At 41.2% G+C, this 27,773-nt stretch overlaps 2 protein-coding genes and 1 long non-coding RNA gene across 8 annotated transcripts in view; 1 reads left to right on the top strand and 2 right to left on the bottom strand.

Annotated features, from left to right (window-relative positions):
- Positions 1–849, bottom strand: part of TXNRD2 (thioredoxin reductase 2) — a 33,700-nt gene extending 32,851 nt beyond the window's left edge. Inside the window, exon 1 of the mRNA XM_084538993.1 lies at positions 739–849. Within this exon, the coding sequence (XP_084395119.1) occupies positions 739–814 (76 nt within the window). The 5' untranslated portion in view covers positions 815–849. The remainder of the gene's footprint in view (positions 1–738) is intronic.
- On the top strand, positions 5–27,346 carry COMT (catechol-O-methyltransferase). Of its 6 annotated transcripts, none has more exons than XM_084539019.1 (5): positions 5–153; positions 19,265–19,547; positions 21,303–21,496; positions 23,554–23,685; positions 26,128–27,346. In XM_084539019.1, exons 2-5 carry the CDS (start codon positions 19,265–19,267, stop codon positions 26,305–26,307), a joined length of 789 nt encoding a protein of 262 aa, XP_084395145.1. In that variant the 5' UTR covers positions 5–153; the 3' UTR covers positions 26,308–27,346. The 6 variants fall into 6 exon arrangements, with proteins under 6 accessions (XP_084395145.1, XP_084395147.1, XP_084395142.1 ...); XM_084539021.1 differs by lacking the exon at positions 5–153 and adding an exon at positions 317–625; XM_084539016.1 differs by lacking the exon at positions 5–153 and adding an exon at positions 6,793–6,916.
- LOC311446142 lies at positions 1,836–19,363 on the bottom strand. Its single transcript, XR_014698764.1, has 5 exons — positions 14,907–19,363; positions 13,150–13,215; positions 9,626–9,816; positions 4,755–4,861; positions 1,836–3,073 (listed from the first exon to the last, which is right to left on the bottom strand). It is a non-coding gene; the product is annotated as an uncharacterized lncRNA (long non-coding RNA).
- Positions 27,347–27,773: the final 427 nt, after the last annotated feature.

The following is a 27,773-nucleotide window of genomic DNA, read 5'->3' as shown; positions in this document are numbered from 1 at the left end:
TCACCTTATCGCTCTCGAAAGCTTCAGCTGCAACTCAGGACTTGCAGAGGCGTGGTGAGGCTGAGGGCAGCTGGCCCCTTCTGCCACCTCGGGCTCCCCACAGCTCAGCCCATTCTAACGGAGCGGCTTGGAGGCGGTGGAAGAAATGCCAAGGTGAGAGAGAACTTTCTGGGCGAGGGCAGGAGGGCTTCCAAAGAGCTGCCAGCGGCTCGGGGAGGGCAGCCAAGCCCACAGCAGCCTCGAAGCCCCTAAGCCGCTGTGTGCTGAGCGCAGGGTGGGGACCGCTCTCGGCGGTGCAGCCCCCCGGGGACGGCTGGCAGCCCCCCGTCACGGCGGGGTCAGCCTAAAGCGAAGCCCTGGCGCTCTCTTGTGCCGCCTCGGGACCTCCCCAACAAACCGCAGCGCAGGGGGCAGGCGGCCTCGCCTGCTTCACAGCCACCTGCGCCCGCAGGGCTCCCAGAAGGACCTCCCTCAGCAGGACAGCAGCCGGGAGCACCGGGGGGCGGCTCCGGCAGCCCCTGAGGATGGCAGCAGCCCGCCAGCCGCCCCGGCCGGGCCGCTGAGGGCGCAGAGCGGCGCCTCAGGAGAGCGGCGGCGGCCCCGGCTGTCGGCAGCAGCCCCTCAGGTAAGGCGCTCGCGGGCCTCTCGTGCCTCACACCGGGCGGCGGGGGAAACGGAGCGGAGCGGCCGCCCGCTGCCCGCCGCGAGAACCGAGGCAGAGGCGCGGCCGCCCCGTACCTGAGAGGGCTCGCGCCGTACGGCACAGCCCCGCCGCTCCCGGGAGACGCCGCCGCCTCCACCACAGCGCCGCCATGCTGTACGGCAACGCTAGGCGGCAACGGGCCGCCCCGCCGCACCGCGCCAGGACCCCGCGGAGGCGGCCGAGCAGCGCCTGAGCGGAGTGCGCTGATGGCGGTGCCCTGGCGAGCAGCACTGAGGGGAGCCCGCTGCTCCCCTACCCGTGGGGCGCCCGCTCTGTTCGCCCCCGAGCTCCGGCTTCTTCAGCCGCTGCGAGAGCTGCAGGTTTTTTTTTTTTTTTTTTTTTTTTTTTTTTTTTTTTTTTTTAGCAGGTGGTCACCGGCTCCAGTTAGAGTTAAAATCGAACTTTTTTGGAAAGGGGGGGAAAAAAACACACAGTGCTTTTCTTGCCTGGCTTGCCGTTAACATAACGCTGCAGAGGGGGGTCAGGGAAGGTTTTTAAGGAAGGAAGAGGAACACAGCTGCCCAGAATCGTTACTGATACCCAAAGTCCTGTTTTCTCCTCTGAATCTGCACATCCCTTTGTAGCAGACATGAGGGGTGTGTGATGTCAGAACCCCTTCCACAGGTGCCTCAGGTGCTGTACACAGACAAAACCCCCTGAGAAAGCAGTGTGAATGAAGTCCTTCCTTCCCACGAGGCATTACAGTCAAGTTGTCGTGTTGGCTCAGGTTCCTGTGACTGAAGTGCTTCCAGCATTGTGAGCAGCAGCAAGGGACTCCTGGCTGACCTCAGCCAAAATGGTGGGGCTGGGCCCACGCCACGCGTCAGTGAGGGAGACCAGCACCAACAGCTTTAGTGCAAGGTTTAACAGTGACAGGGCAAATGTCCACACAGCACAGCCTGTCGGAGCACCACCAAGACTTCGCAGGCTTTGGATGACCCTTTTGGTGCCCCACATCTTCTGTTGGTTAAACAGGGGTGAAACTGCTGACCTGCTTCAGATTGGAGTTATTAATGCTTGTAATGTATTTTGACAGCCCAAGGTAAAAGCTTTCATAGTAGGTGTTGAGCAAAACCATACCACAGGGAACAACGTTGTTCTCTGTCAGAAGTGTTGGCTGTTGGTCTTTACTGCAGCATAGTAGTAACCCTACCTGCTGCTGTACAAAGTGAATCGCATATAATAAATATCACCACGGTCAAATCAATTTAGGACAAAGAATCAGCTCCTTCTTCTTAGGGAGGAGCTGGTGACAAAACAGTTCTAGGCAGTCCTGTTCAGCTGGTTTTGGAGTAAGGGCTTGTCTCACAAGGGGGCAGCATCTAACCATTTTGTACCAGAAACATCCATCTGATCAGTAGTCCAGGGGAAGTGGCAGTAAATGCTCAAAAGAAACTTTTTGCATAACTAGTATCACCTCCTAGTATAGGTCAGATAATTATATTTTTTTCCTCTCAGTTAATGTTTGCAAATACATGAAACAGGAGTTACTAACAGTCGATGAGTTGTCCAGTATCACTGCTGGAAATAAAAGGCTGAAAACCTTGTATTCTACAGCAGTACAATCAATAAATCACTAAAGATACTCCTTACCCACTGCAACAGCAGTAGAAAGACATGAGTAGAACACACTGAGACCTATACATGAAAAAAAACCTCGAGCATATTCAGATGCTAATCACTTATGCTCTTCAGGTATGTGCATGCAAAGTTGTTTTAGCTGTTCAGTTTAGCCACTATGCTGAATTGAATCAGGCAGTGTTGGGCATATGCTCTTCACAGAGCATTTAGTTCAGCGGTAGTAGAATCAAGGGTAGAATTAAATAATCTCAAAGACACAGCAAATTTATGTGAAGAAATGTTCCAGCAGCATTATGTTATCTTGTTATTAAGAAAAGGCCTTAGATGTGGCAAAGCTGTTGATATAAAACACTACCTTAAACAGCAATATCAGTGGCAATTTAGGAAAGAATTGCCAATAAATTCAGAGTAGTGCTTCTAAACTGTTTAAGGAGAGGACTTGGCCAAATGCCCTGTGTAACAGCCACATCATATACTAGCATTCCTTTCATTCCTGGCTGCTTTTTATTATTTTAAAGCTCAGAATCTGTATGAACTGCAGCCTACACAGCGGTGGTGAGTTTTTAGCTTTTTTAGATGTTTATCTTTTCCCAAGCACACCCGCTCTTTTCTATTTTGAATGTGAGTCAGTTGCTGCCACTTGGCACCTTAAGCCATCTAGGAAGCTATCCATAGCTGCTGCTGGCAGGCTGCGCGAAGCTGGGGTGAAGCCCTCCGGCTGGATCTCACAGCCCATGATAAAGCACCGTGGAGTTCCACAGGCAAAGGTTTACTCATCAGCACTGCTGTCTTCAAAAGAAAGAACAAAGTTTGTGTAATGCCACTCTGCTTGTTCTTGAACATTCTCACAAGTATGATCACTGAGATCAAAAAGGGCAAATATCAGCAGCGGTGAGTAGGTTTTGCCCATGATCACAGTATCAGGTAGTAGAGCAGCCACAGATACCTGCTGCAGTCAGCACTGTGTCTGTGCAGTCAGTGTGTCTGCACTACACTTCAAAAGCCTGTCTCAGGGACCAGAAACAGGTTCTGGTCCTCGGGTATGGTTTCAAATGTATATTTGGCTCATCTCTTAGTGTTCTATCCTATCCTGTCCTATCCTATCCATTATTTTGTTGTTATCATTAAGCTGATCAGAATAACTAGTGTTATACATATTTTATGTGTATTAATATATGTATAAAGAAAGCAAGCATGAAGTCCTTTAGTGACAAATACATTTTTGTATAAGGAAACATTTACACAAAGTATTGTGTTTCTGCAATGAAACACTATTTTTTAGATACTTGGGTTTTAAAAAAACCTCTTAGAAGATAGCTGTCAGACTGAACATCTTAGTTCTGTGGATTTGTATCAGTTGTAGCTAGCAATATTTAAAGTCATAAATTAATTTCATACATTAGAATCATAGACTATCCTGAGCTGGATGTGGTTTTGTTTATTTCCTGGGGGATATTTATTTGGTGTTCTGTAAACAGTGCAGTATTAAGAGGGCAAAGGAAATGCCAAAGTGATATGTTTCATAAATGTCTATAAATCCAGCCAACAATAATATGAGTTTTGGAGGCCATTAATTGGTTCTGTTAACAGGCAGACTTTCTGCTTTTGAATTTATTGTAAGGAAAACCTGAAATTTTCTTCTTAATTTTTCTTCATTAGAAGTAACTTTTGTTACATTCATCAATGGTTTATTTAAGTTCTTCCTCATGAAGAGTAAGTGAAAACAACCAGAATAAAACACCTTTCTGTTTAATACTTTAGAAATTCTGACTTTTCAAGCGCTTTTTGTCTGTTCTGTTTTTCTTGGCATGGATTGCTTTATGTTTAATGTTCCTGGATTAGGGACCTGGCAGGGTGGGGAAAAGTGAGAGGTGTCAGGAAGATACCATCTTTGAAAGTCATCACATTGTTTCTTTCTTAGTGGGTGGGGTGAGAAATGAGTTAAATCAGAGGCTGCATTTTGTGGTGTGACCTAATTAATCATTTATGGTAGTGTCAATGAACTATACTGGATCACTGAACTAAGAGGTCTCTACAGTGAGGTAGGAATTTCTCGTTTCATTCCATCTCTCTTGTGATTACTTTTACCCTATTTTTTTTTCTAGTTGTTCCTCTGCTAGTGTGTGACATGGTGTCCCTATCATTAATGAAGAAAGGGGAGGGAAAGAAAAGCACCATGGAAGAAAGGCATGGCACGTGGTTAAGACAGAAATCAATATCATGACATAGGCCCTGGCAATTGAGAGAATTGCCTGCCAGAGCTACAAAAAAGGCATAATCTATGGTAGCAGAGGAGAGGAGGGGTGGTTAACTGTTCCTAGACTTTTTCCAAAGCAAGTTAGAACCTTTTCACAAATCATGGATAGTATTCTTGCATGGGGGTTTATGCTGACAAGTGAGGACACTTGCTTGAAGACAGATCCTGGGTAAACAATAGATGTATTTTTACCTCTGTTACAAGGCTTCTTACCTGGCTTCTGTAGCAAGTGTTTTCCAATATTACTTTTAGTTGGATGTTGCTTTACACTGGCATGAATGAGTCTGTGACTGTTTGCTTACAACCAAACTCTGGTGTACCTGAAAATAGAAAAGCCTTCTGTATTTTAGATATCTTTCACTGAGATTCTGCTTCTAAGAGTTTTGACAAATCAGTCTTTAAATAGTTACAAGTTAAATTTGTAAAGGAAGAAAATGACTAATTTTGGTTTATGAGATATCAAAGTGGAGATCAGATTTCCATGTGAAGTCTACAAAGGTTACAAAATTGTGTTAACATGGGACTAATATCACGTCCATTAGTTAATATTTTTTTTTCAATGTAAGGCCTGAAAATATGTCTACATTACAACTACATTAAGAAGAAAGCTAAGAAAAGCATCCACATCACAGAATTACTCTAAATAAGGTCGTAATTTAAATTACATCTTAAAATGCTATTCTAAAAGTAAAATAGCTGTTTTAATATACATGTATGCTAAGCACCCCAAAAAGACATCTTGTCACAAAGAATCTATCCTTCAGCTAACAGTATTACCTCTGCTGGAAATATTTGTGCATAGATATATAAACCAGAAAAATAGTTAAACATTTCAGCTTTGTTGCTCTTTTACCCCTTTGTTTTCTTTTTTATTATTATTATTTTCAGAAATTTGTCTGAGAGTAAGACTCGTTTTTCAGAAATTCATCTCTGCCATTTTTTTTCGTTCCTTCTCTAACCCTACAGAATCTTATGCTCATAGTTTGTCCTAAACAACTGATTACGAGTGACAAAAAACAGCAAGAAGAAATAAAGCTTTAAGTAACACAAATTCTTGATTTCATTCAAATGCTTTAAGGTATATTAAGAAATGTGTGGAGAAAATACAGATATATGATAGACTTAACAGAACTCCAAAGTTTTCATGAGGAGTTTCAAAGTCATTGAGAGCACGAAGTGTTTCCAGTCCACGTGGTAACCCTTTAAGATACACAGTAAACGCAAAGTAGCCTAACTGCGTGTAGTTTCTGTTAAATTCTAGACTGTAACTTTGCTGGCCCTTGTTCTTCTCTATTATCTGTTTCTTATTTTAGATATCTCCAGGCAGTTTCCTGATTCATACGAGTAGTGCTTCCTTTCTCAAAATTCCTCTTTTGCATGTTTCTCAGCAAGAGAAACTAATTTGACTGTGGAAAACAGCAAATGCACATAAAAGCAAATCCCTCCTGCTATTCTGAAAATGCAAGCTCAAAAGAATTTTCTTCCGCTCAGTGTTTCACATGATCTGTGGGGTTTATGATGTGCTAGCTCCCCTGTCTTCTTTTGTTTAGGCTTTTAAAAAGTCTTTGGCCAGGGTTGTTAGAAGCAGGGAATGCCATTTGTTGTTATGCCAGGCATGGATTTACTGGGAAAGCTTTAGCTCTGTGCTGTGCAGAGTGGGGATAATGCTGCCACACCGCATCTTGTGATCGCAGCTGTGTAGCCTCCGTTTGAGACTGGGAGCAGTGTTCTGGAGCAAGTCCGGTCAAGTTTGTGCAGACAGCTCCGAGCTCAGTGCTGTCACTGTCTGAGCAAGTCAGTCTGAACCAGCCAGTTATTCCTACCTGCTGCCATTAATGCAGCTCAGACAAAAAGCTCAGACATCTGGGTCTACATTTTTGCATAGAGATGCCCTTTGAATGAAATATCCTACTGCTCTACAATACCAAATCCACCTTTTAAGATCTTGTCCCTACAGTTGTCTGTGGCAAAAAGGTAAATTACAGAAAGGCATAAACCAATGTTTAATCAGCCTTTCAAAGAAATTTCTCTTACATAAAAAATTATCCTGTAATAACCTATTACAAGATTTCTACTTCCAATTTGCTGCTACTTGGAAGCAACTTAACTGACATTATCACACGGTTTGGGTGGTTTAACTGAACCTATAGCTTTACCTGGTTTTGCAGTTATTGCCATTCACAATTTTTTCTTACGTAATGGAGTATCTAGACAAGATAAAGGGTTACTTTTGCAGGCGTAGCGTTTATCATGCAAGTAAACAGTTGTGGGCAGGCAGAAGCAAGTTTGCTCCTCCCATGCTCCTAGCCTGAAGAATATGATTCAGCTCAAAACTAGAACTTTTAAAGTGTTGTCATGGGACGCTGCTCGGTCTGGTAAGTCTTGGCACTGGTTTATTCTGCTAAGCAGAGCATGGGCTGATACCACCCACCAGTTCCCAACCATCGCTGTTTAACTGCAAGGACATCTCCAAATAATAACTTCCTGATTACTGGACTAGGTCAGTGCATAGAGTAAGTTTTACTGTTTTAAGTTCTTGTCACCACAGCCCCACAGTTAAAGAAATTCTCAGTTAAGATTAACTATGGGTGGCATCAGGGATTGTGCAGGGGCAACCTGTCATGTTTTTTGAACTAGCTTTTGGCCAGGCAGGAAATTACTGTTGGTGGAGCTAGAGAATGCTATTGCTTTCTTCATTCTTTGTTCTGCTTGATGTTTAGATTATAAGAAAATATTTGTTGAGCTAAAGCTCTGTTATATGTGGGAAGGATACTTCAAAGTTATTCTGTATTGACATTGGGCACTGTGCTATATTGCAGGGTCCTAATCGTGTTTTGTTTAGAGTTACTAGAAACACTTTCATCCTCACTTACCTCCTTTTCATACAATTCTTTGTTCACTTCATCCACTTCATATTTTTATTCTTTTCTTGTCATGCTCTGAGGCAGCCCCCCTAATACTTTCAAGGACCTCCTCCCTCATATGACAAAACCTGGTCTTAGTTCTTCATTTCCAGTTGCTGCTGTGTTTTATAGAAATCCTTTCTTTGAATCCTTTAAATATTTTCTAGGCTAGAGCTTCAAAAACTCACCGACTAGGTCTGAGCTTAGTGCAAATACAGCAGAGAACTATTATAATGTTGTGTTTGGTTTCTTTTTTCTTTTTTTTTTCTTTTTTTCTCTTTTATGGTGTAATCTATTTGCAGCTTGATTACGTTGTTTCCACCTTGAAGGTGACAAGATAGACAGTAAAGCCAAAACCAAAATTTATTGGAATATGCCTCTTCTTTTATCATACAGCTGTTAGTTGGATTTTTTTTTTTCAAGAAGAAGCTATAGAAATTCAAATATGCTATTTATAATGTAGCTGTTGTTAAGCAATTTGCTATACATATCTCCACTCACCTCCCTCCAGCAGCACTCTAAATTTAACCCACATGCTTAGGTCTTGTTTCTACAACTTCTGCCCTGGCCGTACGTGCCACGTCTGAGCTGAAAAAAAAACTAAATCCCTTGGGCCAAATTCATTCCTGGAGTTGCTTGATTGAACACAGTGCATTTACACTGAGCACAGATTTGGCTCATACCTGACTTTGTCAGCATTCACTGTGCTGTAACTAAGTAACAAGAACACTGTCATTAGGGGACAGACAAATAGCTTTCTTTAAGGTTATTAGAGCACTGAGCACCTTTAAGGAGGGCAGAAATCTGTGAAAGGAGGAGTTGGGGAAAAGGACACCGCTCCTTTTAGAGTCCGTGTAACAGAACCGATAAGCTATTCCTCTGATGTGATTGAATGTGACTGAATACTGCAGGCTCTTGGACTCTTATTCTACAAAGCCCACATCACAGCAGCACAGGAAAAGATTGGAGGGAACAGCTTCTGCTGTACCGAGAAAGGTACATATTTATATTTTTCTGTTTCTCAGACTTGACATGATTTGCTGTGTTAGATAATGCCGCAATTTTAAACCATGCCGAATACGAAAGAAGCAATGTTTTCCACATTTTGACTGGTACTCATTGTCAGGAAGCCAGTCTGTGGGCAGTTACAGCTTTCACAGAGAAAGAATAGGACATATTTGTGTGGAAGGCATTTCTACTGCATTGTAAACCTTGACAGCTGAAAGAAGTGAGATGAGATAACCCCAACTAAATTAGAAAAGTAATTTATGGCTATAAGTATGCTAGAATTTGGTACTCATTTGTACTCAAGAAAAAGCTGAATGCAAGTCAAGCTTCAGTTTATTCATATTTGACTATGAATAGCTGCTTTTATAAATGTGTTGCTGCAGCTGTATTTTATGGGGATTTAAATTTTCAATAGGGAGTTCTGCAACAGCAAAATGTCTGTGAAGAAGTATAATGACAAAAGCTAGTATGCTAGCCCTGTTGCTGCTTATAGAGTATCTTTCTGATGTCCTTTATGGACATCCCTTATCTTCTGTTCTTTAAAAAAACAAACTCATATTTACTTGTATTGTCAACAGCAGGTCAGATTGGTGATCTTTATAAACAACCTGTGCTTCATCTCTGCACTTAAGCTTACTTTTTTCTGCTTGGAGGCATGGACTCCCCTAACAAAGCCCTCGGATTCCAAACCTCATGTATTTGCACAGCACTGCAGTATTTAAATGAGAAAGAAAAATTACCTGATTTACAGCTTTAGTTTGCATAAGTGGAAAAAGAGCTTAACCACATTAACACAGCAAACAATTTACTTGTCATTCAAGTTTAACAGTACTTCTTAGCAGCCTGGAGCTGGTATCATGTTTATCTGCCAGTCCCACACTTTCAGCATTCCTTCAGGATCACTGGAATTGGAACTGACAAGGAATTTTCTGAAAAAACATGATTCTGGCAGTGGTCATTGAAACCAAATCTTATTGTGTGAGGCCATCCATACCAGTTTCACTAAAACTCTCTCAGGAGGGATTTCTCAGAAGGCAATTTCTAGCTGAAGTATGAGAAACTCTGTGCTCATTCCAGCTACTTTTTTTTCTGGGGCTATTTACTCAGGATTGGAGACCAAGGTCCCATGTCCTCCTCTGTGAGGCTGCCATGGGAACGCAGTGCTTTGGTTACCTGCTGTGCTGTGGTGGATCCCATCATGCCTGGCCTGTTAGAGTTGTTCACTTTGATGGATATAAACCTTCATTTCAGCAGCGATTTCCTTCCTATTCTCTCAGATCCCTCAGTGGGTGTCCTCGGTACCAGGTTTCCGTCATTCTTTCTCCCTGGCCCGAAGAGCAGCTTGTGCAGAGCAGAAAGCTGTGCTAGTAGAGAGACAGATTTACACTGGATTAGCTGGTAGCCTTGGAAGCAGGACAGGACCGTGCAGTAGGGATTTGGGACACTGAGGATTCAGCCCTTGGTCCGTGTGATTCAAGGAGAGAACACAAAATAGGGCTGTCACAGGTGGTTATGCTGAAGTCAACTAGCCATTTTGGTCTTTCCTCTTTCAGCCCTTTCTCCATTTGAGGGTGGGGGGTCAGAATCATTCAAAAGGAGCTCATTTCACCCCCTGGGCAATGTGAAAACCTCAGCTTGAAAAACTTTCTCCAGGCCAGCTCACACTGTGCTGACAGAGCAGAGCACTTTGTTCTTTCAGGAGTCCACTGCCTCCCAGGTGGGATTTGTACAACCCAACCAGCTTCAAACGCGGGGAGAAATAGTACAAACACAGCTAGCGCTCGGGAGCGGGAATAGGGACTGTCAGAAACAAACGCTTCCTAGGGGTACTTGAATGGAGCTCATTCCTGAAAAGTAAAGTGCTTTTCTTAGCCTAGAAGAATTCCCTCGCCCCAGACTTTGGCATTAATTGCGCACTGTGTTCATTAGGCCAGTCTGAATCAGAATTCTACAGCTCCTTGTGGGGCTCCTGCTGGGTGGAGATGAGTGAGGCCAGTTTGTTCTGAACCCCACTCTGTTTTATGGGGCCAATAACCATTACATAAACCTTGTCCTTTGGGTGATAGTACTGACTACCATTCAGACAATAGCTACTGTAAAGGAAGTTTTAAGTGCATACTAATTATCCTAATTGAAATCTTTCCAGGGAGAATGGAGTTAAACACTCTCATGAAGCTTAGCTGATGGGGTCTCTGGTAGGCAATAGACACTTTTCTGTTCTTTTCCTTTCATTCAGTAACAAGAAACTTCTATTTGTTTCCTTTCAATCTCTCCTGAGATTGAAAGGAAAAAACAACAACAACCAAAAAACAAAGAAACAAACAAAAAAAACCACAGAACACCAGAGGACCAGGGAAAAAAAATAATCAGAACTTTGCATTTATAGAAGTCTGAATTTTTGTAGTCACAGTAGTGAAGCTAAATTGGAGTAGCTTGAAAAAGCCTAGGGAGAGAGAAATTTAGATTTCATGCAAGAAATACTTAGTGAAATATTATATAAAGTCTGTTCAGCTTGTTTTCATGATGTCAGTGGAAAATCTGAATGTTGAATGCCCAGACTAAGTTTCCATTGAAATACAAGCTATTCACATTTGGCAATATGCTGATTATTCTTCACAGTGTTGCACTCAATTGAAAATACATAACACTGAAAGAATAAGAGGTAAAAAGAATATTTTTTTTGACCTTTAAAAGTCCTAAAATATGAAGCTGTTGAATTGCGTTGCCTACAGCAACAGGGTACAACATGTTTGGCAGAAGTTAGTTTAGGCTTTCTGATGAAAATACTTTGCCTTCGTGCTCTGGGAAAAGATCAAGAAAAGCAAAATGTCACAAAACATAAATTGCTTCAGTCAAGAGAGCACAGGACAGAGTCAGAAATTCCTGTCCCTGTCGTGGCCCAGCACAGATCTCTCTGACCTACCGTGGGGTATCAGATTTTTTCTTAAACAGATTTTCTTGAAATGTGCCAACTCTTCTGCACTGTTTTTTCAATGCTTCTTAAACAGCTAATATATCTTCACTAATATGCAAATCCTCCGTGTACTTTAGTGCATTAGCTATTTAAAGGCATAATTTCAGCAAAAGTGTTTAAAAGATTTGAATTCAAACCTCCTGAAAAATGTTTTCAACCCTTTTCTAAAAATAGGGAGTACTTCTACCTCTTTGACAAAGGTGTGTGTGGAGGGGTTAATCTGTTAATTTGTATGGCCTTAGTAGAAAAGCTCTGGGAAACTGTTATTACATTTTCTCTGCAGACTTAGCAGCAGTGTCTCAGCAAGTTCGGGCCCCAGTGCCCCCAGGCACTCTACTACTGTCGTCCATTTCTATTACCATCAACATCACTGGACTGATGGAGAGATTCGTCTGTGAAAAGAGGTTGAAGGGTATAACTTTATCAAGCACTCCCCATTCACCATGTTACGTGAGCTAATAAAACCTAAATTAGAGTCTGAACCCTTTGGTATGAGAATGCAAAAGTACTGTCTAGATGCTTGGAGACTGGTAATAAACTCTTGAACAACCAACTCGTACTTGGCAGTTAGATCAAATGTATGCAAAATTATAGCAATGTTGGATGTAACATCATCTTTCCGCAGACGCCTGATTTGTCAGTGGGCTGAAATCACTTAAGCAAGGTGTTTGAAGCCCTCTTTGTTTCTACATTTCCCCTGTTTTTCATAAACTCAAGAACAGCAATGTCACGTAGGTGTTTGCTACTTTGGTATCCCAGAATGAATCTGTCTACTTAACAGAGATAAAATCACTTTGTTCTTCCTTGGGTGTTATCCATATATCCATAGCACAGACTTTTCTGACAAAGATGAATTCGGCTTCACAGCACCTTGAAAGTTACAGAAGTCGTAGTAACGTTAACTTACTCATGGCAGCAAAGGTGTAGGTAAGACAATTCACACAAGATCATATCAGGAAACTATTGCCAAAATGAGATTCAAAGCTAAAACCCCTGACTCAGGATCACAACATTTACTCTCACGGCAGTCCTGGAGAATGGTAGTCTAATGTACGTGCTGGACATGCTCTTTGTAGAAGAGACTTTTGTGATTATGTTCAGGACTTCATTTTCAGTACAAAGCAAAGTAGTATCAGTTTATCCTATAAATATGCTTGTAGGATATCATTCACCTTGATTAGAAAAATATTCTATCCAATAGTTTTCAACTTCCCAAGTATTTTTAATACCTGCCAGCTCTTATTTCTGCATCTCATCTCTGTAGGAAATGAGTTCTTGTTAATTATTCATAATATAATGAAATGAGCTGCAGACTAGTTAAATAATCAAATTCGATACTTTCTTAATCCACTAAGTGTAATGCTCATTAAGGCACATGTCCTTATTAAAACTCAAGTATATAAATGTGCTTATTTTCAATATGTTTATTCTTCTCAGTAAATATATATATATATATTTAGCAGAGGGAGGTTGTTTCAGAATGTGAGAGAGAAACAGCAGCAATCAGTAATTTAGATCAAATCCCCATACACCTTGCTCTAGCACTCTTAAGAAGACTTAATGCAGTTTTTATTGAACACTAAGAAAAAACCTCAGTTTGAATTCACCATGTTACCTAGACTTACCTGAAAAATTGATGTTACCAAGTGTTCTAACCCTTATTTTTTTCACTTCAAGGAATAATAAGACCAAACAGTTTTTAACAGTGCTTGGAAAAACTTACCAGAAGGACTGATGAATAGTATCACTGAAAGGCCCTTGTAATCTGTGGTGAAATGGCAGGAGTCACCTGTGCAAAAATGTACATGTGTAGAATATGATGTATTGTTTTGTGCTCCATCACACAGGTATTTTTATATTTTTAGAAAAATTGGCGATCCTATAATAGTGGTGGGGGTAGGAATCCTGTAACTTAAATATTGCCACAATAATAGATCCTTAAGTCTGAGCGAGTCTCCTGAGAATTCTTTTATACCCTTTGGAATGACTTAAGTATACTATTGTCAAGACAGGTAAGGCAGGGAAACAGATTCCCACAATTTTTGTTTGCTTCTTTCTTTTATTTTTATTGTATTTATTTTTTTTTTGTTTCCAAATCCCTGTAATCTGAAACAGAGGAATTCCCATTTAAATGCTGATACTTTGATTACAGTTTGCATTGGGGAAAAACTACTGAACTACTTTGAGTTATAATTTGGCCTCATGAAGCCCAACAGAAAGAGTAAGATTAGTTGCAGAAGAAAATAATCCAGTGCCTTAGAAAGACTTGCCAGTAGTTTGACAGGTTTAGGCATGAATTTTTTATATGTTTTCTTTTAAACTCTGTCTTACTAAAAACAGATTTAGTTAAAAGTATTACTCATCCCTTTCTGTAACGTTATCCATTCACTTTTCCGTTTATTTCCTTCCTCACTTTCACATTTTTCAAAGGGAAGGGTCATATTATCAGGACATTTGTAATGCACAGAAGAGGTTGCAGTGCTAACCTGTGCATTTGGAACCTCACTGATTAATAAGAGCGACTGTCTTGTAATAAGTGGTAATGGGAAGCTTGACGGTGCACAAGTTCAGTTTTATTGCATATTTAATGAATCCCATGAATCCACATTAAAGTTAAAATTACAGTTGCATTTTCTACAGCTGTCATAAGACTGTCTCTTATGTAGTGGTAGCTTGAAATTGGTTGAATTATGCACTTAATTTTCATATCAAATATTTTCCAGCTAGGCATATGAAAGCAATTACCTATTTTGGTACATTTCTTCCCCCTCTTCCTGGTGCATGACCATCACTGATGCATCTTGCCTTTGGCAGGCTACTTGTACAGTTTACTGCCATCACTAAATTTATTTTTACATCCAAGAAGACAGAAATTAAAGGAAGAACCACCTTGAAAAAAGAAGCAGTGTTCAAAAAAAAAAAGAAAAAAAAAAAAAAGAAAGGAACCAGGAAACAGATTAGTCTGGAAAGTTTTTTTCAGTATAATTGCCTCCTAAAGGAGGTTTTGTTAAGAACAACTGAAATTGACAATTTAAGAAGGTGCTGGGATGTTGTATAGTAATTAAAATCAAACAAAGAAAAACAAAATAATAACTGAGAAATACTCCTTGATACAGCAAAACAAGTGAACTGGTCTAACAGAAGAAAAAAAGAGTATGTACTGAATAGGTTGTTGCTGCCAGTGAGTGTTTAAGGATCTGTGGAGGTAGGTGGGCTCTGCTGTTATGTCTAGTAGCATCAACTAAGGGATTCAGAAGTCCAAAGATCTGACTGATGCACTGTAAGAAATGGATCCTCCTGATCATAGGAATAGTTCCTGATCATAGGAATGGCTAAGGTGAATTTCCTCCTTACTTTAGTTTTAGATCTAAGATCATCCCTAAATTATAAACATTTGGGTTTCCATTTATTGGCTTTTTTTGTCTACTTGACAAATACCAGACAAAGTTTACACACAACTCTGTGCTAACAGTCACTCACCAGTCTAGATCCATTATGACATGAAGAGAAATGCAGGTCTGTATTTTGCTTTCCAGGAGGATCCTTGGGTGAACTAGAAGCAATAAGATTTCATAGCTGAAGATAAAAAAAAATATTTTGTGGGTGGCCCAGCAGAACCAGCAGTTGTTGCCCTTAGAGACAAGCTGAAAAGACTGTTAACCGAATCATATTTTTGAGTGAGAAATGGCTAGAAGAGACAGAAGGCAATGGCTCACTGTGTGATTCAGAAGTATATCCCGAATTACCACTTTTTGTCAAGCTACTTGCTTCTTGGTATCAGGATGTCACATTACAATACCTGCTAAGGGTGGCAGCAGCCTAAATACAACCTATGCCTTTGAAAACATGTCATATATCTGTAAAATGAGTTGTCTTGCTCTACACCACTAAGTTCACTCTCTTAAAACAACAACAGCTTTAAGAAAATACTGCTGTCCAAGTAAGCATGAAAGTGAAGCGTTCAAGATCAGATAAAGTTACTAAAAATCAGCAGGCCTAATCCAAGCCGAGTGTTTTCTCTGTACTGGGTAACAGAGATGTGTTATGAAATAGCATTTCACAGGCTACAGATGATGAAGAAGCTGCCCTTCAGTAATAAATTGGGTTTTGAGCATGTGATGTTCTGTAATTCTGGTGTATAAAACCTGTATCAGTGTGGGAAAATAAGACAAAGGAAATCTGGTTTGCTGACTTACCCTGTTGCATGCCTGGGAAGCAATATGAAAGTGGACAGATTTTTACCTTCAAACAGGTCCTTTTTGTTAAGGTTTTAATACCAAACTGGAACAAACACCACCAACAACTAAAAAAAAAAAAATCCAACAAAGAAAACCAACTCTTCACGCTCTGTTCTCTGTCCACGAAAAGAAAGCCTGAGCATTCCTGCAGGACAGAGAACAGGGCTAAGTTAGCCTACAGACATGCTCTCTCCCTCACCAAATGGTTTTATATCTGTACTTGGCAGTAACGGAGTTACTCACAAGACACCATCTAGTTCATTCTATACCTATCCAGTTTTGCTGCCTGACATCTTTGAAGGACAGCCCCAAATCTACTGGCAGAATCTCCAGTGCCAAAGCAACAGCCTTTGGCAGGTTGTACTCAGAGGATGCCCGAATGTCCATTGTATCCAGGGAATTATGTCTGGCAATAAGCTGAAATGGGTGCAAACACCCAGTTCAATTCTAGAGGGACCTGAGTACAGTTGGACTGCCACCAGGTGGGCTGGTGGTATCAGGGCTTCCCTTGTCCAGAGTCAGGAAGGTTCGATGGCAGCAGTAAATGGTTTCTGGACTCCACATGTATGGTTCTGAATAATTCTCTCTCAACCGTCAGTAATCCCAATCCACCAACAATGGCCATACAGTCAAGTCGCGAAAGTCATACAAAGCTAAGCTAAGTGAAGTTAGAGAGAGAATTTTTTCTATTAAACCAGTGATATTTTCATAACCCAACCCAAATCTCTAGAGGACAGGTCATATGGAAGGAACATCTTCATGTAGGACTGGAAAGGCTGTAGTATCACAGAATAGCCTGAGTTGGAAGGGATGAAATATAATTGAATCCAACTTCTGGCTCCACTCAGGACCACCCAAAAATCAGACCGCATGTCAGAGAGCATTGTCCAAACGCTCTTTGAACTCCAGCAGGCTTGGGGCCGTGACCACGTCCCTGAGGAGCCTGTCCCAGTGACTGACCACCCTCTGGGTGTAGAACCTTTCCCTAACCCCCAGCCTGACCCTCCCCTGTCCCAGTTCCATGCCATTCCCTCGGGTCCTGTCGCTGTCCCCAGAGAGCAGAGCTCAGCGCCTGCCCCTCCGCTCCCTGTGAGGGAGCTGCAGGCCGCCATGAGGCCTCCCCTCGGCCTGCTCTGTGTGGGCTGAGCAAACCAAGGGACCTCAGCTGCTCCTCACACGTCTTGTCCTCCAGAGCCCTCACCATCTTTGTAGCCCTGTTCTTCCTGAGCAGTCCTATCTGGAAGGCACAGGACAGTTAGGACTTCTAAGTCAGCAGAAGTACTACTGCCTAGAAGGGAAGAAGAAAAACTAACATCTAGGCCTTCGTGATCCTGCTAAGGTCAAGAAACAGGTGCTTATTAGCTAGGAAACAAAATTTGGAATGCCAAAGAAACAAGATTTTCATGCAGTAATGATGCTGATGAGCCCTGAAAAGAAGTGTCAGGTCAGTCTGCAAAAAAAGCATTACAAAGGAAAGTATTGGCATTGGTGACTGTTTGGAAGAAATAGACTTTTAACTGCTCCAAGGAAATTATACTTGCTGTGCCACTAAGATAAGTAGATGGGTGAACAAACATCAGCTGCACTGTAGGTTGAGCATGTCTCCATGGCAACTCAGTCATCTTCTGAACTCGAAATGTGTTCTGCATGGTGATTCAAAATTCAGGGAGATGCTGCAGATTTTTCCCATGGGTGATGTGTGTGCCAGGTCCCACTGCAGAACAGAGGTATGACCACCCATAAAATTTAGGACTTTCCTGGGACAATTTTTGGGGAAACAAACAAAGAAAGGAAGCAAGAATAGGTAGGAATAGATCTAGGGGAATACTTGGTTAGTCGTGTAGCCCCTTTACGTCTGGTCTTGGCAATTTAGGCAAAAATTTTGAGGATGTTGTAGCTCCAGTTGCAGCAATGGTTCTGCTGTATGTTCCACCAGGTAGGTGCAACATTAATACAATTACAAGTGGAAGCTGTTAACCATCTTTGGCAAGCTGGAAGAGGAAGAGTCAGTAGAAAGAAGCAGAGACTACAAAGTGTTGAGTGTCACATTCTTTAAAAATAACAGTTTAAAAAACACTGCGGCTCAAGCCAGCATGCTGCGGTTAAGAAATAGTTTCTGAGTCCTTTAGACCTGTGCTCACATGCCAAATCAGACTTCAAGAACAAACGAACTTGGCATTCATTCATCCTAATGCGAACTGCAGTGCATTCCAACCTGTGCTGCCCTCCCAGTAAAAAACTGTCAGCCCCTGCTTGCGGGCAGCAGTGGTGGAAACGTGGTGCTCTAAGGGACATCAGCAGAGACGAGCTGTGTTTTGGGATGGATGAGAGGAATTCCTCATGCAGAGAAGCCTCAGGTGACTCACAACCGTTAGTTTGGCACTCTTTCAAAGGCTAAATCAATACCTTAATTTTAAGAACCCTTACTTACCACATCTTTTGTGCTGTGACTCCTGCATGGAAATAAATGCACCTTTCTTTATACTGGCTTGTCTGAAATCCATCAGAGTAAATGGCTTTGACAGGATTTATTGCTTGAGCTGTACAGGGTGACATGCATCCCATCTGCTGAGCTTTACATTCAGATGCCCTGAACTCACAGAGATGAACAGAAACTCGCACACATGACCCATGCTGTGCAAACATAGGCACTGGCAGCTGACACTAAATTTCAGGGGAAGAATAGGCACAACTCCATCAGATAATTTGAGCTGGCCCATTGGAGTAATACAATGTTCCCTTCTGTTACATTTCTCAAATTGCATGAACCTGGGCTCTTCTCTGGTTCAGGGATTTAGCTTTACATTTTTTTATAACTAGTGCGAAAACTTCCCCGCTTTTAAACAAAAAAACATCTTTTGTTCTCAAAAGTGTCAGATTGATGGTTCGTGTCAAAAGGTTTATGAGCAAGAAAGAGGCTACCATCTTCTGTGAACCGTTCCACCTGGGTACCTCTGTTGCAGGCTGTCAGAGGAGGGAGGCAGCTCAAGTCCTTCTGAAATGTCCAGCTCAGCTTCTCTGCAGAGCATGCCAGAAGGGCAGGCACCAGCAAAGGGGGTCTGCATGCCACGGAGTAACTTGACCTGCAGTCTGATTTCAAACAGAATGGTGCCTAACACTGTCCAGCTTCTGCTGATGCTTTGTTCAAAATTAAAGGGTGAAAAGTTCCATGTTTTCTTACCAAGGCTCAGAAGTTTCCCAGTGTTCAAAAATGAGTAGAGTGAGATCGCATGCAGAGTCTAATTAAGATTTTGAATCCTTTGAAGACAGTTAGAACAGATTTGATGCTGAGAGGCTCCTTGTGCAGTGGCATGCTTGGAGCCAGGACTGAGCAGCTGTGTGGGGGAAGGGACCAGAGCATTAAATAAAGCTACTTGTTGACTGCCTGTAAAATTGGCTTCTAAAGGGAGTGCCACAGAGCACCATCCATTATCGAGTGACAGAGTCGTGTTCAGCTTCTCTGTACAATATCATAATTAAACTGTGTGTGTTGCTGTTCGGGATGGTGGGTTGTGGGTGATTCAGATTAATATTTACAAAAAACAATAGCTCTCTCCTGGGCCACCTTAACTCTGGGCTGTTTTTTCTCTTTCCTTCCAGATGCTGGAGAGCTCTTCAGTCCCTTTGTTCATTGTCTTCGTCCTGCTTTTCATTTTGCTGCTCTCTGTGGTGATCATCAGGAGAAACGGCACTGCTGCCCTTATCTGGAATGAAATAATCCGGGAGAAAATAACCAATTTCATCATGAACCAGAGCAAAGAACAGAGGATTTTAAATTTTGTGCTACAGAATGCAGTCCGAGGAGACCCCTGTAGCGTGATAGATGCTATAGATACGTACTGCTCCCAGAAAGAGTGGGCCATGAATGTGGGCAATGAGAAAGGTAATTGCAGCGGGGATCAGCACTTGAAAGATCCTTCAAGACTAGTAGATTATCGGACATTTTATTGTATTCACATGGTCACTCCCATCTGCTGGGAGGGAAAAAAAATCACATCCATAACACCCTTGTGGTCAGCAGAGTAGTTCTGTAAACAGTAATAAACGCTTGTGCAGATGTCTTTGAGGGGGAGGATCTAGTGAGTAATCCAGGAAGTCACAGGATCAAATCTAGTTTTGTGTGGTGTGTGCAAGTGTCTAAGCAGAGGGTGACAAGTTATGGGAAAGAAATCTATGGTTATGTTGTGTCTTAGTTCCCATACAGAGTGGCCTTGAGGAATAACTCCTTACATCAAGGACTTTTAGATCCTTAATGGAAAGATACTGAATATGAAAAAAAAAAAAAAAAAAAAAACAAGCAATCATGGGAAGTATTTTAAACTATATGAACTTTGTATCTACAAGAATAAATTACAAGTTACTGTTGAAGGGAAAGATCCTACCCATGTAATACACAAAAGCAGCTATCAGGTCTTTTTGCTACTAGGCAAGTAAATTATCTTATTCTTGTCTACTAAAGGAAACTGCAGGGAAATGAGAGTCTGTTCAAAAAACTGTAATGGCAAAATGTTAACACATTCCCTTATGAATTAGACACAGAAGTACCTCTTACTGGGAAATTACAGGGAAATTTAGCTTAGCCTGGGATTAATGCACCTAATGAAGTACAACTACAAGCACTGTAATAAAAATGCTTCTCTGTCATGGGTACATTTTTTGAAACTAGCTTCTCTGCATACCAGTTGGGGGTAGTTAGGGCAACAGAACAGTAGGTAACAGTTGAGTAGGAAATCCTAAAACTCTAACCTTTGACCATTTTTAATAATTTCACTCTAATTTTTCTCTAACAAATGAACTTTCCTCAGAAGAGCCATCAAAGTTAATACATCTTTAGTTGTGAAGATTTCTAGAAGAACTACACGATCTCAAGATGCAAGCATTATCTTCAGACAATGCATAAACAAACGACACCTAGGAAAATTCACATAACGAAATGTGTGCATGTCCTGAGCAAGTCCATGGCTCTGAGTAAAATCCCTTCAGATACTTTTTAAGATTAGCTATCTAGTTTCTAAGCATATAAGTAAAAGGAGACAGCTTTGTAACAATTAAATTCCCTTTTTTTCAGGAATAGATATAGTACACTGTCACTCACTTTTGAGAGTATTTTTTGTTAACAAAACAGTTCATCAGGTGAATTCAAATTCTTTGCAACCTATAATTAGACTTGTCTTTTTCCCTTTAGACAAATATTTAGACTGAGACATTTTGTATCAGACTTCTGCATGTAGCATTGCAACAAAATACCAGCACTTAGAAGTCAGGATTTATGTATTTCGCAAACATCTCCAGTTTCTGCAATAAGTTATTGGAAAAACACATTGCATTTTTCCCTTGTAACACTATAAATATTTTAGTTAACTCAGGCACTTCTTAGCTCATAAATATTTAAATTGTGAAACTAAGGAAGATTTTTTTTAGTTGAAAGTGTGCCTTTTGAATCTTGGAATGTCCCTGATCAACTTAATCACAGACAAGCCAATTTGCAAAGGAAACAGTATGTAATTTGACATCAACCCTTATATTTTGAATGTCCCGAGCACCTGAGCACATAGACTTTGCAAGTTTCTCATCACTAATTTACCCCTCAGCATGCAAACTAGTTTGATTTTAAGTTAACCTGTTTTCATTTTTTCAGGTTTAATTCTAGACAAGACAGTGGAAGAGATCAATCCATCAGTTGCACTGGAGCTGGGAACATACTGCGGCTACTCAGCAGTCAGGATTGCTCGGCTACTGAAAGCAGGCGCTCGTCTTCTCACTTTGGAGTTCAACCCAGAATTTGCTGCTATAGCTAAACAGATGATTGAGTTTGCTGGAGTACAAGATAAGGTAAATACCATTTTTCTCAGAAAGCAATACATGGAGAATGGGACTTTATGCACAGAAGCAACAGTAATAGGTTGAAATTTGTTATTCTACTTGTCAAGCAAGTGTAGCACTGTGTCTGGGAACAAGCAGAGTAACCTTCAGGCTAGATCACAGGGAAAGCTATCATTGTCCATACGGAAGACCAAAGTTGTCATCTCTTTTGCATGGTGGAATTGAGCTAGATGTGTGAGCACCAGTCAAAGGCCCAGGTATGATGCAGACCCAGCTGGGGGTCAGGGTTAGGGTTAGTAGAGTCTTGGGCTTGTCAAGGCTTGTCAAGACTATTCACTGGTTATTACAATAGACACTATTTGCTGAGAGCTATTTTCAAAGCTCATGGTGACTCTAAGAATATGGACCTGAAAGGAGGCTCCTGAGTCAGTTATTTCATTTATTATAGTCACAGGACATCAGCACACCCAGTTCTTTCCATAAAATTAGCAACCACATTGCAAAACTGGCAAAATTTACTGCCATTACTGAACTACTAGACAACACAACTTCACAGGCAACTCCTCCTGATAATCAGGAACCTTTCTATGATTTCTACCCCACATTTATTCATAGACATTTTGTTTTCCTTTACTTGTGCACCGACACCTCTTATTAATTAAACTAGCTCTGTGCCCAATTAGTCCCTCTCACAGAAGCAGGACTTCACAACATTACCTCCCAAAAGCTAGAGTATTGTTTTTTTGTGTGTAAACTAAAACATTCAGATCTGTGAATACTGATTACTGAATACAAAAGAGAATTGAAGTATAATTTGTTACAGAATCTCACAGAGGAGAGTTGCATTATGTGCAACAGACTTCAGATAAGATGTATTTGCTCAAATCTAGTAAGTCACAATATACATATCTAAATTTTGTACAGTGCAAGGTGTCTCTGCTCCCCAGACAGTTGGCTGAGCTGCAGGTATTTTCAGTCTATAATCTGTCTCAGCCCAGAGCAGACATCTACAGCAGGTCAGGTCTCTTGCCTGAGAAGTGCTTCTCTACTGACTAGCCAACTCACTTCAACACAGATAAAACTTGAAGAACCAAATCCCACCACGAGGTCTTCAAATGTGTTTCTTAACTTTTTGATGAGAACCTGAAGTAACAGTGACATCTAAAATTGCATTTCTCGCGTCTGATTTAATCTTCTGATCAGCTGTGAGTCATAGACCAGACAGATTTCCTTTCTACTTTCTTCCTGTACTTACAGAATATGGCACTTGCTTAACAAGTCAGTGTGTAGCAGCTTTTTGCAGTTTAACAGTACTTACGCCATTAAACCTATAAGTGAGATGTAATAGACTTTGTCCTGCCTTGTCTACCGGCCATATCAATTTGACATATAGCAGCTTCCAGCTGTATTCTAAAGTAACCTGTAGCTTTTTCTGCTTCCCTTTGGACTACTTATTTAAACTGAGGTACAACTAACAAAAATAATAAAAGTTCTGTTTTCAACAGAAGATTCCCTTGTTTCCACTAAAAATCATTATCCAACAGAAGCAACAGACCACTTTTTTTTTTAATAGTAATAGAGAAGAAAAATATTTTGCAACACATGTGGATTGATTCCTCAAAAAAGAAAAGCCCACATGATCCAAATGTATCAGATCAACTAAGGCTATACTGAACTATAAAAGGATCACTGATGTCTTGCCATGATTTAAAATAAGATAGGGGCATATTAACACCAGTGACAGGACCCGCGGGAACGGGGTTAAGCTGAGGCAGGGGAAATTTAGGCTTGACATCAGGAGGGGGTTCTTCACAGAGAGGGTGGTTGCACACTGGAACAGGCTCCCCAGGGAAGTGGTCACTGCACCGAGCCTGTCTGAATTTAAGAAGAGATTGGACTGTGCTCTTAGTCACACGGTCTGAACTTTTGGGTAGACCTGTGCGATGTCAAGAGTTGGACTTGATGATCCTTAAGGGTCCCTTCCAACTCAGGATATTCTATGATTCTATGATTCTATATGACTTTTCTCTATGGCTCACAATTCATCAGGTAGATTTGCTTTTCAGGTAACACTCATAGAAGGACCTTCAGAGGAAATTATCCCTCAGCTGAAGAAAAAATATGAAGTGGATACTCTGGATTTTGTCTTTGTGGACCACTGGAAAGATAGATACACACCAGACACCATCCTGCTTCAGGTCAGTTTGCACAATTTGTCTTAAAAGTAAAATAGTAAATACCTAGATGTCTGTGAGGCCTACATTCTAACGGAAGAACCTCATCCTCTGTAAAATGAAGAATGGCAGCCAAAATAACAACCTTACGAAAAAAAAGAGGATTTGGGGACAGGATCCCAAACTTTTATCTGGGACAACTACCCACAGTACACAGCTCAGGACTTGGCAAATAGCGTTAAGCCATTTTGTTTACTGAACAAACAGGTCTGCAGTAGAAATCCCAGCTGCAGGAGAGCAGGGTTTGGGTGTTATACTCACTGGAATATCTGCATGGTCACTGAACTGGAAAACTTGACCCAAAAACATCCTGGTCCTGGGAGCAGGTGAGACTCAGGACCTGCATATCTCAGCTCCACCTATACCTCTCTGATTTCCTTTTACTTTTCAGTATCCCTTTTTCTGCCCGTGTTTGCTATTCAAGCAAAGCCTTTTGATGAAATCAAATTTTGGTAGCGCAGCTGGTTATCATCTTTCTGGGAGCCTTTACTCCACATAATTAACTGGCTGTAAAGCAACCTTTAGAAGAGTGCAGGCTGCCCCAGTCAAGCACTTGCTGGAGAAGTGCTGTCAAACTATCTCCAGCCCTAAATGTGGAAAAAATTGTGTTAATTTCTTCCCAACTCCCCTTAACAGTTACTGCTAGCATTACAAAACAAGTTGTCCATAACAGCAGTAGGCAGTGATGGGGTAGCACTGGAAGTGAGTTAACTATATTCTAGAGGAAGGGAAGAAAATTTCCAGTGTTAACTGAGATTCACAGCATTTGTATCTATCAACACAGCATACAGATATTCTCCTCACTTTGATACTGCAGACTGATAAAACTTCTTAGAACTGCTTATTTGCATGGAAGTGCCATTTTGCAATTATTTTCTTCACAAATAAATCCACTTTTTTTGAGACTGCCTCTTACATTGAAAGCCCACCATCTACTTCCTGACCCCAGCTTGAGGCCTATAACAATATTTTCTCATCCAGGCTCTCCTGTTTTTTAACTTCACCCCTGTCCTGATAGCTGTTTCAAACTTGGGGTTCAAATTTCCAGTATTGAATTTACACAGAAGTAGCTGAAGAAAATGTTCCCTGCCCGTTATGTGTATCCAGAGAATGTTTTCTTTTATACTGGCTGTGTAAGGATGACTGAGCTCTTTCCATGGGAAGAGATATCTGTACCCTTATCAGAGCTTAACCTTCACAACACAACCAAAACAAACATGTAGCTTAGCTCCAAGTTTGTGGTTAGTCTGATGCAACTGTGACACAAAGTTGCTTTGCTTAAAATCTTACAAAATTCAGAGGAGAAAGATAACAGGAGTCCCCATGCTTTCTCAGACGTTAAAACTTGCAAGTTTGGTATGTATTTTGAATGGTCCAGACAGCATTCCTCTTCGTGCACGTCTAGAAAAGCCTGACACAGTGTCTGAAATCCTTGTGACCAGTGGGAAACACAGCATGTTGTCACTTCCAAGCTTCTGTAAGTTGCACAATAGAAACAGACCACAGGATATTTGCAAAAAAATCACTTCTGTGTGCTGACTGATGTTCAGTCACCAGAGGCGTGAGCAGTAAGCTGAACAGCTGAACAGCCTCAGCAGCACACTCATCAGCAGGACTTATCTGGTGGGAATAATGCTGGGAATGACAAAACCCACCATGTTCCAGCTATGACTGCTGCCTGCTACCACAGGGTAATAACGGGCCTGATAAAACTCAAAATTCCTTTTCTAAAAGAGCTGGTTAGCTCAGATAAGCAACTTCTAGTGGACAAAATTACCAGTAAAAATTAGGTTTGTAGGTTTGCTGAGGATAAACATTGAATTTGAAGTGACTATTGCAAGATAATTATGCCTTGTGGAAATCTGTCAGCGATCTTCTCGTGCACAAACTCTGCTTCATGCCCAGCTCCTGAACAAAGCAGCATAAAGTTATACAAGATAAAAGGAAAACAAGTTCAGAAAGTCATTTATTCAGTTAGTGGTTCTGAGACAAGCCAAAGCAGACTGGTACATGCCAATCTCTTGGGTGACTGTAAGAGCTACTACAACATTTTAATGTATTAAATAAAAGTGGAAACAATATGAACAGCACGGTTGGAAACAATATGAGCAAACTGCACTCCTCCACTGCACTTGATTTGTTATTTCAGAACCTGAATGACCTAATACGTTATCAGCATCTCTGTGTTCCACCGACTGTGTTAACAGAGAAAGTCAGCATGTTAAACATGGCAACAAAAGACTGGATAGAGTTTTTCAGCTTTTCCCATGTCTATTCTTCCATTTCAAAGTACAATGGGTTTTGGGATGCAGGCACTTGAATATGATATGATTAAGACAAAAGCATGTTACATTCAGGCCAATGTCCACGTAACAGCCACCATGAAGCAATTTTTCTTCTTTCTAGGAATGCAGCTTGCTGAGAAAGGGCTCAGTTCTTCTGGCCGACAACATCATCGTCCCAGGAGCTCCAGAATTTGTTAACTATATCCGCAACAACCCCCGTTTCCAATGCACTAACTACCCATCTCATCTGGAATATATGAAAGTGCAGGATGCTATGGAAAAGGCTGTGTTTTTGGGATAGAGAGCCATTAATGCTCAACCTTTGGTTCAAATAACATAAATGCGACTGCACAGGTGAATTGTCTATGCTTTAAATTTTGCCTTTTTCTTTTCTTCTTTTGGAGCCTGTAATTAAAACAAATTCTAGAGGAGATCACTTTAGATCAGGTGGAAACCAAGATCTGAAGTAAGTAGGGTAACTGCTTCAAGGCTGTTACACATTGCTCAGCAAACTCAAGGTAACGCAAATTGCCTTGCCTTGACCAACACATTGTCAAAACATAATCCGTTACTTAGAGCTCGAACCCAAACAACCACAGTTTGGGGTTAGGGCATGGTGGAAAAGGTCACTCAATTTTTGAAAACTTGTGTCCCAAAGCTAAACTGACTAATCACTGTCCAGAGTGAAAAAAGCATGCACATTGCAAGGAGAGCACATCAGGAGTACTGATTCTGCTAAATTGTTAGCACGCCACTTCAAGCACTGAAAGTTCCTACAGTGATGTCAGATGCATTTTTTCATTGTTACTGCACGAGTTAATTATCTCTATGCTGGAGAAAAGGGTATGTACTGAAAGAAGAAAGACCCATGCAGTGATAAGAAAACGTATCAGAACTTTGCACAGGACAAGAAAACAAATTTGTTAATCTGCATGTGCCGAGGTAGAGAAAATTGAAGAAGTAAACAGATTAAAGTAAATGCAGTGACAGATAACAAAAGCAACAGGTTCTTTCTAACAGAATACCACAACAACAGTCACTGAGATCTTGAGAAAATATTGTTTGTCCCTTTATTATGCTTACTTATCCCCTTATTATAGAGTGTATACATAGTGTATGCTTTTTAGAGGCAGGGCAAGTTGCTTACTCTAAAGTGCTGTGTATGTTTAAGAAACAAAAATAAAAACCAGAAAGAATGGGTTTTTATCAGGTGGGTCCTGGTTAACCTGATTGTTGTACTTATAACTATGGAATACCCACTGGTATTTTCTGCCATGTTTACTGTGATTATATAATGAAGCAATGGTTGCATTTATAAATAAAATCCGAAAAATAACAGAGCAGACAAGTGACTTCCTTTCTTTCCCACGGATTCTGCACTGCAGATTTCCATCCCTGGAACAACCACAGAAAGACCCAACAGCTGAAAAGTGGGGATAAACGTTTCCTTGTCTTTTCCACCAGGCATTACTTCAAACAGGTTATCAGCTTCTTCCTTTTATAGACCAGACCACCTTACTGAAGTGGCATATCTGCCCTGGCCTCGATGAATTCATCTTGAGGACACCAATAATGACCATCATAGAAAATTGCTCCACATTATAAAAGAAAAATGTAACAGGCTATGGTGACACAGTTCAAAAGTGGACCAGGAAAACCATGGTGACCCAGCTGGCTTGTAACATGCGCATTTCACAGGGATAAGAGAAGACATTATCAGGGTTTCTTTAACAATTTAAACTCAGTCACAGTTGGGAAAGACAAGAT

This window comes from Aythya ferina (genome assembly GCF_964211825.1).
Source record: "Aythya ferina genome assembly, chromosome: 17".
Taxonomy (NCBI): domain Eukaryota; kingdom Metazoa; phylum Chordata; class Aves; order Anseriformes; family Anatidae; genus Aythya; species Aythya ferina.
The sequence above is the reverse complement of the archived record's forward strand: the minus strand, read 5'-3'. Positions and strand labels throughout refer to the sequence as shown.